General features: G+C 37.1%; 1 protein-coding gene across 6 annotated transcripts in view; it reads left to right on the top strand.

The window, feature by feature from the left end:
- The window catches only part of pdlim5a (PDZ and LIM domain 5a), a 56,355-nt gene that overhangs the window by 5,992 nt on the left and 33,632 nt on the right, over positions 1-16,731 (top strand). For all 6 annotated transcript variants that reach the window (XM_029510227.1, XM_029510228.1, XM_029510226.1 and 3 more), the window contains one exon: positions 10,333-10,484. In XM_029510227.1, coding sequence (XP_029366087.1) covers positions 10,381-10,484 — 104 coding nt within the window. In that variant the 5' untranslated portion in view covers positions 10,333-10,380. The remainder of the gene's footprint in view (positions 1-10,332; positions 10,485-16,731) is intronic.

Raw genomic sequence — 16,731 nt, 5'->3', positions numbered from 1 at the left:
TAAAAAGAACTAAAGTAAAATTCAATGACATATTAATAATCATCAGTAGATTACCTGAGGTTTGCTAATAAATGAAACTCATTTCTACAAGTAAAGTGTACTGGATGATCACCCTTGTAGAATTTACTTACAATTGCACAAAAAGTGCAAAAACTTTCCTAGGTTTTTCCAAGTAAAAAACACTGTACAGTATTTCTGTCTGCAATTGGCTCTTGCATGCTATATAACATATGACTCGCTACTACTATAATAGTAATGAAAAGCTGTGTTTTCTCTGACACATACACACTAATACACATGCATGTCAGAAATCATGGGGCACACACATGAAAACAAAATTATACAAAAAGATTGCTCTGCCAGTTTAATCATAGAGTTGGTTCTAAGAAGGAACCAGAAAGTAGGGACTATTAGAAAACCACAGTTACCACAGTTTAGTTAAATGTTGTTGTTGCCAAGATTTGTATGTGTATGTGAATATTCTATGGTTCATTTATAGCACAAGATTCACCAATGGTATTGCTGAATTATACCAGTATCGCATCATAGGTTGAGTATTTTTAACCACAACTCTAATTATTGAGCTATTTTAATAAAAGCAGACAGCATGAAAGAGAAGGGTTGCTGAATTTTCATTGTCTTTACATTTATCCTTACCCTGTAGTATCTTAAACCAATCCTGAATAGGTTCATCAGGATTTTCCAAAGACTTTTATCCATTATTAGAGGGACACATAAGGAAGCATGCAGAGAAAAAGCTAGATAGTTTCACTGTCTTCTGTACAGATTAATATGGGTTAATATGTAAGAACATCAGTTTAGGTGACACTGAAGGGGCTGTGGATAGGTTCATATACGGAAATAAAAGCTAGTTAATTTTATTTGTAGGATTCTCTGAACATCTTTTGTCTCTGTCATGTCATGCTTAGTGTATGAGGCAACCACTGGATTGATTTTTCTGTTGAAAACATACACAGTTGGCTTTGAAAGTTACCGGCAGCTGCAGTGAAATTGCTTTTAATTCTCATTAAACCATTTGTGGTAAAATCTATTTCACTGATCAAAAGGTTTTCATGAACAAGGCCTCTCATGTGTAGAGGCAAAGAATAGCATCCCGCTAGTCATAGTTAAATTTACAATCAGTGAATCAATATTTAAACATATCCAAGGGCAACCCTTTTACGAGACCCACTGCTAAAATAATCTAAGGGGAGGTAGCACAGGGGAATAGATGCATTAGGCTCTAAGAATAGACATCTTTTCACGGGTCAGCTCCCAGCACCGGCCCCATTGTGGAGACAAAATGCTCTCAGATCAGTACATTCTTTTTTTTGTCCAACTCTAGGTGATAGTAGCTACAATCCTTTTCATACTACAAAATACAAACATGTTGATGTCAGTAATAACATATTCAATACTGTGTTAACATATTTACCACCTTAAATGTGCAGGTTGGCGTTAACTGTGCAACCTAACTTACGGTTTTGTCCCCATATATGATTGGTTGATTAATCGTTCTATTATTTTTTCCGGACTGTGATTGGCTGAGGGGCAACGGTTGTCTTTGCGGTGCGCCGTGTATGAGCGAGTGAAGAAAAACGCAGTTTGATTAAAAGAGGCAAAAACTGACGTTTGCCTGTTAATTTGTTGTATACATTATAGCGCAAAACTAGTCGGTGAGAATTTGAATCTGTTTCAATAACAGACGCAGGAGTTGCTGTCACTGACCGTTGCAGCTAACTAGCTAAGTGACGTGCGCAGACCCGGCAGGTGAGTTATGGAGGTTGGGGATGTACTTTGGGTCAGCCCAGACAGGTGAAAGCTTTAAAGAGGACTCTTCTGTCGACCAGCCTGCTCACTCCACCATCGTGCAGACAGCTCTGCTGATGTTGTGAGTATTCAGCATTTGTATTTGCTCGGCCAGCGTTAAGTAACTTCATCTTCATTTGGTCAGCACGTGCTGTAGCTCGGGTTTGTTCATTCAGTGCCTTCCCATTTTGTTGCTTTCTTCTGTGTGTCAGTGGGCCCACAGTCAAAGGGAGGCATTTACAGTAAAACACCACAATTTAAAGGGAACCTTAAGGGTTTAAAGGTACTTAACATGGTTTATGAAAGGTTGACATGTAGGAACAAAACAAAGTTTAACGGGACATAAATGGTTTAAACACAGTAAAAGCAAGATAAGTACAAAGTTCATCTTAAAAAAAGGACAGTAGATTGCATTTGCTGGGTTACTACACTAAGCAGCTATTTCAAGCAACTACACTTTGACAAAAATGGCAGGCAAGACTTTGTGAGAAATTGTTAAATGAAAAACAAGAAATTTTTACACTGTGCCACTTCAACCTGAAAGGAAACGGAAAGTAAAAACAAAGTATAAGCAGAACTTGTTTTGATTAATTTCTTTGTCAGTTAAGTAAAAAAAAAAAAAAAAAAAAAATTGGACATCCAGTTGTGTGTGAAATAAATCTGAGTCATTGCTTAGGCCTACTATCTCTTTCATTTATTTCATTTTGTCTGCATCAAACGTGTGTTTATAGCAGTAATGTGTAAAATATCAGTTTTACTTGTTATGATTGTTTAGCCTCAGATTTAATGATGAATACTCTTAACTTTGCCCATAATGTGAACTTTTACAGAACTATATTGGAAGTTCTGTTAACAATGACTATAGCGAAATGCATTGACAGTTATTCTATATTAAAACCTCATGGAAGAATGCTGTTCCAGGAACTGCACCAGTGATGGTTGCCTCTGCCTCCCCAGAGGCTCTTTCCAACAGCTGATGAAAACAACTGACCACAGACATTAGTCGATTTCAAATTCTGTTTAGTTCTATACATAGTATCTGTCCGTTCAGCTCACCCTGCCCCTGCTTCTATTTCCTCATCTGACAGCGCTCATCCTGATGCTCACATTTTGTCACTGAATGGATATCAAACCAGTGATTCAGCAAACTTTTATTTAGCCTTTGCTCTTCATGATTTATTACAGTACAGACACCAGCAGCTTGAGGTAAAAGTAGGCGTAAGTGTTAAAACAACATTCCTCTCTGCATCTATCTTGGAGCAACACCAAAAGAGTAGCTTTTTCCCTGGGAAAAAAGGAGAACAAGTAGTGGACAGAACCTAGTGCCCAGAGATTTGTGATGTGAGTGGCTTTCCTGAATTATTATCATCTTGAACAGCTGTACAGAAAAGGATAGGTGGACAGCTGCAAAATGGAAAATCAGGAACAAAATTTTCTAAGAACTAAATGTGCAACATGAGAACAGATTTGCTCCACTGCTGCAGGATCTGATCAGGGAACTTATGACCAGGCATTCTGATACTCCTGCAATGTAGAAATCATTTTAAAGTAGATGGACATTGTCTGACAAAGTTAGGTGTAAAACTGTTGAAAACCGCGAAGCCATGTACAGTCCCACAAGCATTCATTCTTGGGCCCCTTTTGTTTAGTCTGTATATTCTACCTCCTGGCCATGCAGACAACACACACATTTATTTACATGTACTTTGGGCAAAAAGGCAAGCGGTTGCTCTGGAGTCTACTGCATTAAACACTTGTATCCATGCAAGGAGAGTTACGATTTGGTGATCACATCAAAACTTGACATTTTGAAAACATAGCTGAGGTAGAGTTTAGAGAACCAAGTCTTCAAGAAAAGTGTTCCTCCAGAGTTACTATTGCAAGGCTGCTCCCATTGGTTTTGGTGCAACAATGCTTTCCCAACTTGTTCACCGCTTAAGAATGTTAGACAACTAAATCTTGTGCTGAATTGTGTTTCTGTCTTTGTGACTTAAACCAAGAAAGTGGAACATAGGACTCAAATTATTTCTTCATTTGTCACATTTTGTAGTATTGTCTGGGCCTGAAATATGTTAGTAAAATGTTGTATATAAGTCCAGTGTGTATTGAACAACTTTATGAGCTGGTCAGCAAGTCATACAGAGTTGAAACTAGGAGTGAAGTATCTTTTAGCCACTATACTTGCCACTGCTGTAAACCAGCTCCCATTAGATATCAAATCAGCTATTTTTCATTAGTATTATTCGTGTACTCCAAATAGATAATGTTATATATTCATATTGCCCTTTTACTGTTTTTTATTGTGCTTTTTACTTCTATATTAATGTGTATGTTGCTGTTAAATAGTTTGAAGGGTCTCTGCCTGAAAATGTGCTATACAAATACATTTCCCTAGACTTGCCTTGCCTGACCTTTCATTCCATAGAGTCAGAGCCCGTTGACAGCCCCTCCATATGACTTAATAATACTTACACCTAATCTATCTTAATCAAACAATTCCCTTGTTTCCCTTTGTGTATCTTTTCTTCCTTAGTGAAATAATTCTAGAGCCAAAGTCAACAACTTATCATTTCCTCTCTCACAAATCAATCTGTCAGTGCTCATGTATGTATGCTAGTTCAGGGAGACTTGTTGTGTTTGGACAATGCAACACACTAAACTTCTGAGTTCACAGCAGTGATAGTTATCATGCCTTTTTGAGATGGTACAGTTGGTGTGCAACATTTATACCAATGATGAATTGAGAGAAAAGGTAAGGATTATTTTTTGTGAATATTCTCATTACTTTAGTTGGCATGTCTGCGTCCACCGGTAATGGACTGACTAATCCATTGTAAAAACCCAATCAGTGTTGGACAAGCTGATAATACAACTAATGAAATGACAATGACACCTTATACTTTAAAGAGCCAATAGCATTGACAATATTTAGACAGGGTCACATTTGTAACAGTGATGACAAGATTGATTTACTTTGCCCAAGATTTTTTAAACTAACAGCACTTGATAGTATGCTTCAAAATAGTATTTTAGATAGAAACTAGATTTTATAAAACATTTCATCACATCACTCTGCCAGTGGTCAGTTTATATAATAATAAGATAAGAATAAATCTTAAAAAGATGTGGTAAGGAACATACCTGGGCATTTTATTTCTTCAAGGACACATTTAAGAAGATTGATATTTTAGTGTAACTGGAATGAACAGTCTTCATGCCAGAAATTTTTATAACCCTGGCAGACAAGCACAGCCAGGTCATAACATGTGCTTCAGTGAATTCACAATGAAGAGAGTTAAATACCCTATTGTTTAAAGCAGCCATAATGTATTTTCCACAGTAGTTGCAAAGCCTGCCATCTCTCCCCTGCTTTCCTGTCAGGATACTGGCCTAACGTCTGAGATCATGTGTATTCCTAATAATATTTGGTTGAAAAAAAGACTGAAATAAATAAGGCTGCTTTGTTTGTGGATAAGTAAAAACAAATGGTTAATGGAAGAACAGTAAGTGTCCTTTTTCCTGTTATACTGTATAGCTAATGGCAGAATATCAGACAAAACTGATGTTTAATTTCATCAAGCTTTAAACAAGATTAACAAATGTTATTTTGTAGGATACCAATGAGAAAGAGGCGCATCACATTAGGGAAAGACAGACATTCATACAAGAAGAAAATTGACAGGATGTGGGGAATAGAAAAAACATTTCAAAATAAAACAGGAATTATCAGATAGAACAAAAACAAAAGCTAAATTGATACAACCAGACCTTGACATTAGGAAGAATTAAAGGGTTCTTGTTTCTTCCCTGTTATTTTGGTTTGCAATTGCATCTTTAAGGATCTTGTTCCAATTGATGGTTCCTCAATTTTTTTAATTAGGTATTTTCCATCAACCACGACTAGAAACCCTCTGATACTCATGCCTGTCTAAATGCTGAGGTCTTACTTCTTACTTCCTTATTTCCTGCACCAAGGAACGCAACTCTATTTTTTTTTTTTTTTTTCCCCTTTCATAGCACTCTCATTTGCTCTTGTGTTCATATGGCTGTATTCCTACATGTGTTAACTGGCCTTGCCAATGTTCAGTCTCTTAGCACCTTGACAATCACATCATTGACTTGGGTCTTGAATAGCAGCTTGTTCACCTTTAGTTCAGCAGTTAATATTTCCATAGAAAAGTAATATTATGTGAATTTGTTTAAACAGGTCTCGTGTGTATCGCCAGTGAGTGAGTTTTTTGACTGTTAATAGTACGGTGGAGCAGTATTATTACCCAGGTGATCCCATCATATTTAGTTCGGACATATTTCTGCAAATTGTACCATTAACTGTAATTAACATATTGGCATATTGACATATATTGACACAAGTCATGTAGTGATTTTTAGACACTACTGCAATGAAAGCTTTTGGGAAATAAAAAATTTTCAGATGCTTCCATTAGACTGAGAGCATGTTCCCCAATTAGGGCTGTGTATGGCTAAGTATACAGACGTGTGTGCTAACACATTGTAGCCATATTCTGTTACATGACTGTTGAGTCATTTAGAAAGAGCCACTAGTGGGTAGAGTGCCTTTAAAAACGTTCGTACAACATTATATTGATTCTAACTGGCAGTTGGTGCTCTGCTTATTTTATAAAGAATATGATCTCTAGAGTCTCTATGAATTCCTCTCTGTTTTATGTTGGTGTATGAAATTGTTATACTTGTACTGTAAGTTCTGTCTCAGGTTTTCACTGTGATGGAAGTAGCTTTTGTGGAGCTGTTAGTGAGGCAATTCTGCCTCCTGCTCTCAGCTTTTCAGTCATAGCGTGATATGAACCATCTGCCTGCCATCTCTGTCACTTCTTGTGCTTAAAGGAGGCTTTATTCAAAGCACTTAAACTGGTCAGTGCTATGCTCAAAACAGACCCTGTTGCAGCACTCCAGTAAACCTTTTTTGCTGTATGTGGATTTTTTTTTTTTTTTCCAAAGCACTTAAATCAGACAGCATATGTGTTGGAACCTGACATAGTTGGAAGCACAACGGCAAGTTCATATGCAAAGACTTTAACATGCTGCATGTGCTCTCCTCATTCTTTTTGAATAAGTGATGGCACAAGTATTGACCCTTTGATTTCTACATGAATATGAAATGATGGAGGGGAATTTTTCACAGAGGTAGTGACAGGAAATTATGAAAACCTCTTGTTTTTTGCGTTGTTGGTGTACAACTTGTTAGTGGAAAATGGCTTCCTGCTGTCTAAATGCCACTGCAGGTTCAGTGTGACTGTTATTAGTACATCCTTTTAAATTACATATTCCACCTTTACAGTTTGTACAGGCTTTGTTCTCATGACTAATGTTCTCATTAGTCTGATTTCAAATTGTGCAAAAGTCACAATCTGAAGGGGCTGAGATGAAGGGAAATGCCTGTTTTAATTTATATTTAAAATAATTACTTTGCTCATCTATTTGTTTTTTCTCTTTAAGTGTGCTAGTGGTGGATGATTAGTATAATAACGCACTTTCAAAGCAGTGCTCAGCTGATGTATGAGAGTTTGCTTGTTGTGTGTGTAATTCCTGCATTGTGGTAAAACTGTTGTTTTCGGTCACATAGGAAGAAAAAAATAAAAAAAATCATCAAAACCCTGGGAAAATTTAAGTGCATGATTGCTGTCATTGGCAGATTACTTTGTTTTCTGTTTCAGATTTACCAATGATTTGTCGCTTTCTCTTTGATATGAAAATTAAAACAACTTTGAGTTCTGAAATCTTTTTAATCAAAGTGATTGAAAGCACATGTTTTCTTTTGGAAACAGATATCCTTACAAAAATAACAATTCCTTCATACTTACATTGAATCAAAACATTAAATACAGATTAATTACTTACAATACCAATCAAAACAGTTTTTCATCTTTGCTTATATATGTTGTCTTGTTCAAAATCAGTTGAACTCCCACGTGTGGATACAGTTGACTTTGATGCAAAGAGAAACAGAGCAGTGTTTTATGAGTTCAGCTGAGTGTTCCTCTACATATGTGGAGGAGGTAGCATTTCTGTGGGTAGGGGGCAGGGATGGAGCACTAATTGGGGAAAATGTATAAGTGAACATTTTGTGGTGAGAGTATGGTCGATGATAGTGCCAAAGTGGTTAGCATGAACACACCCTTGGAAATGGGTCAAAATCTAGAGAAAAAAGAGCCCACAGTACATAGCAGCTTTGTCCTCCTTTCCTTCTCTTTCTCTCTTACTTTTCATCCACAAAATTTTTAGCAATGTCAAGGCGATCCTTTATTACCCTCTTCTTCCTGCCCTTTGTGGTTGTGAGTGGTGGTAAGTGATGTTGCGTGTGTTAGCCTAATATGACTATAAAAGGTTGGGGCCACAGAGCTTTAACACTAATCCGGGTGCAGAGCCTCTTTTATTAGCCCTGCCTGTGTCTGTCTGTCTGTGTGTGTGTGTGTGTGTGTGTGGGGGGGGGGGTGATGTGGGTGAGGGACAAATATAGAGGGAAAGGAAATGGACACACAGGGTGGATGTAACACACCAAAGATGTCTCTCATTATAAACCCTTGTTACTCTTCCTATTCAGCAGAAACACATTTTCTTACAGTTACCAAATTAACTGCTACGCTTGAAGTGTTATGTGGTAGGTAAGTTATGCAAAGTTCAGGGTAAAAGCCAATATATAGCAAGAGCAACCACAACAGTGTCTTCTGTGAGCATATGTGAGTTCAGGGAAGTGGTCTGTGAGATCTCTTTTCATGGTGTCAAAGTAAACAGGTGACCTCACTCCCCTTTGACACACGTGGACCTTGTGTGCAACCTAAAATGATCAGAACTCCAGCTGCAAGGTGCTTTTGTTGTCTAATAACAATAAACAATAACCAGGTGTCACATTTTATTAACAATGAAATAAACAGGCTAAACCAAGTTGTTCTGATGATCTGATGTGTTTCTTACACATTGGCTAAATGTTCATTGGATATCAATCTTTGTTACGAGAAGAAGTTGTTAAAGTAATACGTTCACGTTGTTCACCATATACAGTCCTTTCGCGTCATGGAAAAGGAGAGTGTAACATTAGACACACATTTTCAAATTTGTCACCACCCCGCCTCAGTCTACTGATAAGACTGACTAATATACCACTCTAGCCATCACAGTGTTCTACCCCCTCAAAAAAATGTGCCAGTTTTCACTTTTCCTTAAAACGCCACTGATATGTACAAGTATCATTTCTGTCACAATAAATCCACATTTGTAATAGCGAATCAGAGTTATATCACAATTAACCAAAATAGAGAACACGTCATTTTAAATTTAATCTAATTACATTTTATTTTGGCCTATCTAGCTAATTTATGTGCCTGTTAAATGCTTAGTTGCCTCGCAGCTGTTCCCCCAACACTTGTTTACAAAATATTTGGAGCATAGCTCATAAATGTACAACACTGCAAGCTATGACTTCAAAATTGTGTAATTGCATAATTGAATAGCACAATTATCTATTTAACTTAACTGCAAGATGAGAATTGATATAGTACAGTATTTGAGCATGCTGAAGCCATGCTGAACAGCAGGGTTTGCATTAAATACCAGGCTTGCGGTTCAACATGATTTCTTTGGTGTGGCTTAAATCTGTTTCAAATTAGCTGGCTTCCTGTGGAAGTGCAGTAATTACATTTTGTTTAGATGCTGATTTTAAAAGCAGCTCTCAAAAATCATGGAAAACCCTAAAAACCAGAGACGAGTGTACAGTGTATACATATTTAATTTTTTATGAGTACCAACTGAGAGATGTCTGGGTTGTTATTGTGTTTTCCACAAAGGCCATAAACTGGTGTGGGTCTCCAGCATGAAGTGTCCCATTAAGCATTTGTCAACTTTTTAACAGCATTTTGTACATAGAATAATGGCATAATTACTTTTTACGAGAACTAGATTCATTTGGCTTGATCTTTATCCCAACAGTAAAGTGTGTGTGAGGACATGCTGACATTACAAAACGGCTGTAGTGTAACTCAGAGGTTACACTGTTTCCTTCCCTACGCCGTTTCCTAAATCTGGCTCTAAATAGTGCATGTTGATAAAAGAAAGCAATGTCTTCATTTTAATTGGACAGCTTTCATGGAAAGAGTTGGCTACACTATAGACTAATGGAAATATTTGATATAATCCTAATCCTTTTGCAGTGATCTATTTCTCACAGTGTGACACCTTTTCAATATTTCTGATTTCTTTGACAAGCTGTAAGCCCAGCATCGCACCAAGCCAAAAAAGACAGCAAAAGTGACTTAAAGAGGAATGCTCATGCTATGAAAAAAATCATCAGTGAATATATAGTAGAATCACCATCATGTGGTAAAAATGCAAGTCTTTCGTTATACTTGCTAAAATATGTACGCAATGAAATGAGTTCATAAATCTTGTGATAAATACAGAGTGAATGTGAACTTGTGACATCACCTTGACTCACCCTTAACTGACTGTGATGTTGCTGGTGATAATTTAAGATGTTTGTGGTTTTTGCAGCTGACGAATGGTGGAAAGGCAGCTAAAGCTGGTGTTGCTGTTGGTGACATGGTTTTGTCCATTGATGGCATCACCACTGATGGCATGAACCACCTGGAGGCCCAGAATAAGATCAAAAGCTGTGCTGACAATCTCAGCCTCACCCTGCAGAAGTAAGTGATTACTCAAAGTGTGTGCATGTGTGTCTAACCAAGTTGCTTCACCTTACAACGATTTAATGTGTGAATGTGAGTTGGTAGCCATTAATCAACAAAACTCCTTTTTAAAACCTTCCAAAACAACGAATCGCGGCATCAGATTTAAGGGACATGCTTCTCCTTTCAACTCCAGAAATCCTGCAGTCAGACAGATGTTCAGTGTTGTTGTAGGAGTTAATCCCAACTGTAACACATGGCAGGACCATTCATTTTGCTGATCTCCCATTCCCTGAAGTAAAGAGGAAACCACAAGGAGAGCATCACACATGTGGACCACCCCCTTTTCCCCATGGCCCTCTGCTCACTATTTTGTGGAATCCTGTTCTACAGTGGAGCTGATTTATCACAAGCAGTTGTGTTACTCTTAACGCATGGTGTAAATGTGTGTCTATTTGGGTGTGTTTGTGCTTGTGCGTGTGTTGTGTAGCTTAATAATAGTTCAAATGTGGTATGATTTTTTTTTTTTTTTTTTTTCTGTTTTTTTGGCAGCACTTGTAGTCATGTGTGTCTTTATTCAAACACTGAGATATTTACGGCTCATAGACTTGTGTTTTTGGACAAAAGATCAGGAAAGAATGAGCAGATTTGTAGTATATGGTGTTCACACAGATGAAATGTGCTGATTTTATTTTGCTAAACATGAAATCAGAATAGACAGTAGAAGCTGAGTGGTTTGCTTGCTTTTTTATCTTTGCAAATGCACTGTAGCATCCTTGCACCTGCAGAGCACAGCCTGCAGTACATGGTGAGGATGGCAGTGGCAAACAAACAAGCAAAAAATAAGCCTGCTTGAATTTTTCCTACAAAAACTTTTTGTATAAAACAGTTTTGCCAATAAGTAGGTTAAATTCAAAGTTTAATTTGCAGTGAAGTGTCATTTCCTATAACCCCACCCACACTAACAGTCTGCCCCCACTGCAGGAAAAAGCAGAGTGAAAGAAATCCATGATTGAACTTATTTTATAATGAGGGAAACAAATCCAAACATTCAGCCAAAGGTCATTGATAAATTTGTTATTTATCAAGGTGGGGGCTCTTATCATTATAGGTGGGACACCAAAAGTCAGCAGGATTGTTGATAATGACTTGGAAGATATGTGGCAACATGCACTAAAATTGTTTCTGCAGGAAACATACGAATTAATAGGATCAATACCTTCTAAATAATTTCGATTACACAAAACAACATTTTTCATCAAATTCACTAGACATCACAAAGCTTACTGATTTTTGGAAATTATTGCTTTTAATATGTTTAAGGAGTTTTGTGAGAAGTGTTCCAAGCCCTGGTTCTTGATTTATATGATGGAACAACTGCATTGCACTGCATCTGCTTATATAGTTTGTGTCCCTAAAGCTGCCAGAAAACATGTGGATAAAGGGATAACTAATAGCTTCAACATCCTGTGCTTCATCCACATTTTTGGCACAGATTTCACACAATGTTGATGTAAGAGCGAAAATACACAATTCTTCATAGCCAGCTGATGATTAGATTAGCTTAGCTTAGCATAAAGAATGGAAGTAGTTGAAAATGACTACCTGTTCTGCTTCACTCTACATTTGTGGCAGGCACTGGGCAGATGTGAGGGTTTGATTCCTGCTTTAGTGGAAACACATGTAATGCCTAGGTTGATTAAGTGGCAGTATTATATCAATAAGTTTGTGTGGCAGGCAGCCACTTTTGGGGGAGCTGGCTCTAATTTCTGCTTTAGTCTGATGTTTTAAGATCCACAAGATTGACACTAATTCCAGTGTTTTATCCAGAATGTTATCAAGATTTGAGTTTCATGGTTTCTCTGTTTGTTGCTTGCATTCATTGGCACTGTTAGTTAGAGCTACGCTATAATCAAAATGTGTCATGCCAAGGTTAGCATCTGCATTTTAATGAGTTGAGAAATGTAATGGAAAGAACCAATCTAGTCTTGTCTCTGGTAGTTTTTACAATCACATGATTCTCTTAATTTTTACTCTGAAGAGATTTTGATTGGGCTTGTCACTAGGTCAGACAGCAAAGGGAATGATAACAGTGAAATGTGTTAACAATCCACATGGTGTCTGCGTGCATGTCTATTTTCAAAGGAGACAGGTTGTTATTTCTTTTCCAAATAAAAGGATGATGAGGCGAAGAGATGGGCAGCAGATGTGTCTTATCCTGTAAAGGACAACAAAGAGAAAAGCTGTAAAGTTAAGTTGTCTCTTGAAGAAAAATTTAAACTGACACATGGCTGGATTTGCAATGGCTACAATTATTTTTAAGAGGTACATGGCAGATGGAAGGAAGGCCAAACTATCTTGGCACCAAAGCACCTCTCCATCCAGTTAAAAAAAAAAAAAAGCTGTCACTGAGCCACAGAACTGTAAAGCAAAGCCAGATCAGTGTATGATTACATACACCATGGTTACCGGCGAATCATCACGTACCAACATTTATTTACCTTTGCGTGAGACTTGCCTCGCTTACCTTTCTACAGTAAAAACATCTTAAAGTATTGCTGAGACTGTAGTTAAGAGGTACGGAAACATGATCACCTTGATGTTGTGTAATTTCTGCTGAGCTCACAGCTTTTGACCTAAATGAGCAGAATACTGAAGGTCTTGGTGTCTTAAATATTTTCATATTTTCATATATTTTCAATATTCTCATTCTCTTCCAAACTCCTACTTTAGATTTGCAGTGGGATATACTGGTTCCTGTGGTAAAACGCAGGTTTTCACAAAAAATTTAGGGATTTCTTACTTTGATGTGCGCAAGGTTTGTCTCTAACACTGGTTTTATCATTTTCTTTGATCCATGAGAAATTTGACAAAGATAACCCACAGTCTTTTATAGTTAATCCAAAAATGATGAGGAGCATTAATTTTCTTACTTATACTTAACAATATAGTTTAATTGTTCCGGTAGACTTTTTAATGCAAGAATTGAAAAGAATTGAAACCAATGTTTCACTTGGTTTCAGCATGACTATTATACGGTTCACATGTACATCCTACATCTTTTTATCTGAATTACATTTAGCTACAGGAGCAGGTGTCTAGCACTGTAGTGTCTAAATTGATTTGCATGGCTGTAAGTCTGCTGCTTTGCTTCTTCTTACTACTGCAGTGGTTGAAAGATTGTGTAGGCTTTCAAAGGTCAGCATCCATGGTATCAAATGTAATAGTTCAGTGTGGCTAACACACTTAACTGTGTGTTAGCATATTTTCTCAATCTCTAAACTCAATAGTATCAATACTTGCTTCTCTCATAATTGGATCTACACCTTCAGAAAGGGAATGGTTAGTTATCTGAAATGTTTATTGTTTTACTTAAGAGTTTAGTCTTTGTGAGAGTTTGTCTTCTGTCTGGGAATGCACTTTGCATTGTTCTGGTAATAATAGCTCTTAAAAGACAAACTTGTTTCACAACTCTTTGGAGCCACTGCTGCTTTCTCTTAAATAATATCAGTATGTGTCCAGTTGAAGTAGAAAGACTGAAAGAAACAAAAGACATGGGGGGAGGAAGGATGAAAAAAGCTAAAAGAAGTCCAGGGAAACAAATGGAAATAAGAATGTGCCAAAGAGATGAAAGAGAGACAGATAAACTGGATTGCCCTTCTTGATGGCACTGGGCAAGAATGTCAAAACATCACTGGTTCCATGTTTAGTTTCTTTCATGGTTGTTATCTTTAATTATGAATACTGATGCACAGCTGTGAAAAAATGCAATTGAGTTTGGAATTTATTTTCCATTTTCTATGAACCATTTTTCACTTCTTATCTTCAGTATCAACTGAATTCCTTTCGATGAGACCAATAAAAATAACCGCTAGCTTGTTTGCTAGATCAACTGTTTTATTTTGACGGTCAGACACATGTCTAGAACACACACCCACCCACACACACACAAAACCTGGATCCAGCAATTGTTAAGATGTTTTTGCATTAGAAATTAATAAAATTCTTAATGGCTTATCAAAACAGATAGACAGAAATCGACACAGGTGATGAAAAGAGAATGTAGTTTGAAAACAGGGTTGAAGAGAAAAGTTAAGAGAATGGCATCACACTTGGTAGTGTTGAAGATATAATAAAAGCAGAAGGACAGCTCCTTCCTGCTGATGATTTTGTCCTGAAGGTACCTGATTAGTATAATTCAATCATGTTTTGATAAATTTTTGGATAAACTACTCATTTCAACTATTTATTCTGTGCTTTAACTGTGCCTTCTGTGTGTGTGTGTGTGTGTGTGTGTGTGTGTGTGTGTGTGTGTGTGTGTGTGTGTGTGTGTGTGTGTGTGTGTGTGTGTGTGTGTGTGTGTGTGTGTGTGTGTGGTGGACTGAAAGAGTTAAAGGATACAAACTGAATCACAGCTGACCCAATGTTTTCACCCATAATGTGCTCACATGTAATCGCGTCACAGTACACAGCAAAAGAAATTAAGTTATAATTTAAATAAACAAGTGATCACACAAAGAAGAAAAGTTTTGAGGCTGCTTTTGTGTTGTGATGACTTAATTGGTTCCACTTCTCTTTTTATCAGAGTAGAGATCTCACCCTGTTGAAAAGACACCCACCAGCATAATTAAAGTGTTTGACTAGCCCTTTTCTCTTGGTCCAAGTGTCTCCATGGTGGAATTCACACGTGTATTTATCATAACATGATCTGGTAGCAGCCATGCAGAAAGCCACAAGGACAGCCCATAACAAGTCATAGAACAACATGAAATCTTCATTGCTACTGTGTTTTGTTTTGTTTTGTTTTGTTTTGTAACTGCGGTGGCAGTGATTTACAAACTCCTTCAACATACACAAGCACACATATCTGTTGAGATTTACCCACCTCAGCACTTGTCAGTGGGGAGTGGCTATGAAAGATGCAAAGGGGCAAAGAACAATAGTGGAGATGTTTATTTGTTGCAGGGAGTACGGTACATCATAGTGTTTACTTCTAGGTAACACATTCATATATAGGCAAGTATATATACACACAGAGGTCTCACATTGGCAGTTGGTCAGATTTTTTTTTATTTTTTTATTTTGAAAGTTGGCTGACTAGGGGTAGACCAATGGAAGTTTCTGTAGGGTTCAGGTGTATGTTCTCATTTTATTTTCATTGTTTTCTATGAATAGAGACAATGACATGTCTGAGTAGTACGTGCATATGCTGCCTCGATGCCTATGCACAACCGTGTGTCCAACAAAGACAGGGGCACACTCTACATGTGTACATCGATGGCATCAATTTACCCTCATCTGGTGCAACTCAAAGTATACAACTCATACATGTTTGTAATAGTGACTGGATATTTATAGTTACATAGAAATGTATTTGGTGAGATAGTAATTTCTCCTTGAAAATGTATCAATTTGAATTCTTTTTCTGCCCTATTTTGGATCAGTTTAACTATTCTCAGAATGAAATCTGAATTTGGTCGTGTGCACATACCTAACTAATGGCCTTTCATCACATAAGAATTTTGAGAAAGTATCATTTACATCATCATTTGACATATGGGAGGTATTGGTCAGCTACCTGTTTGTAGGCATGACTGGTACTGTAATCAAATGATCTATTGCCCGATTTTAGCTTACCCTTTGAAATGAAACCTAGTACGGATGTCATGCTTACTTGGAACTGACCTACATGTAACAAGAACAGCATGTTTAAACAAGCCTAGCTTTGAAGAGGATAGATAATTGGATTCCTTATTTATAAGAACTGGAGGGACCATGCTTTTACAAAAATAGATGTGAACATTTGGCCTGAAGTGTTTCAGAGCAAAGAATGTCAAATCCATCTAAAATATCTCATAGGTATGAATAGAAAAAAACATTCACCACAGTGATTGACTATGTTGAAAAAATACTCCAACATTTGCTTTATCTTGAGGGCAGTCCCAGATTTTTTTCCAACTGGTAATAGAACTTCCTGTTAATACAGTGCTGCATGTTAAATCTGCATTGATAGCTGTGAAATTTCTGTAAAGCTAAGTAGATGAATATTATGTTTGTCATCAGGTAAATGTATTTGGTCTGCAATCTGATGGGGATCAGTCAAATATGGAAAGATTTTTATTTCTATACGGTTTCTCCCCCTCCTCACTTTTTTTGCACTGCTTTCACATTATGCATGATGGAAAGTGCCATTCTGAGACTAAACTCGGTTACCAGTTTAGATTATAGAGGGGTTATTTTTATTTTTACTGATAAAATTTGGAAA

This window comes from Echeneis naucrates, chromosome 9 (assembly GCF_900963305.1).
Source record: "Echeneis naucrates chromosome 9, fEcheNa1.1, whole genome shotgun sequence".
In the NCBI taxonomy this organism is placed as follows: domain Eukaryota; kingdom Metazoa; phylum Chordata; class Actinopteri; order Carangiformes; family Echeneidae; genus Echeneis; species Echeneis naucrates.
Note: the sequence above shows the minus strand (reverse complement) of the source record. Positions and strands in the feature narration are given on the sequence as shown.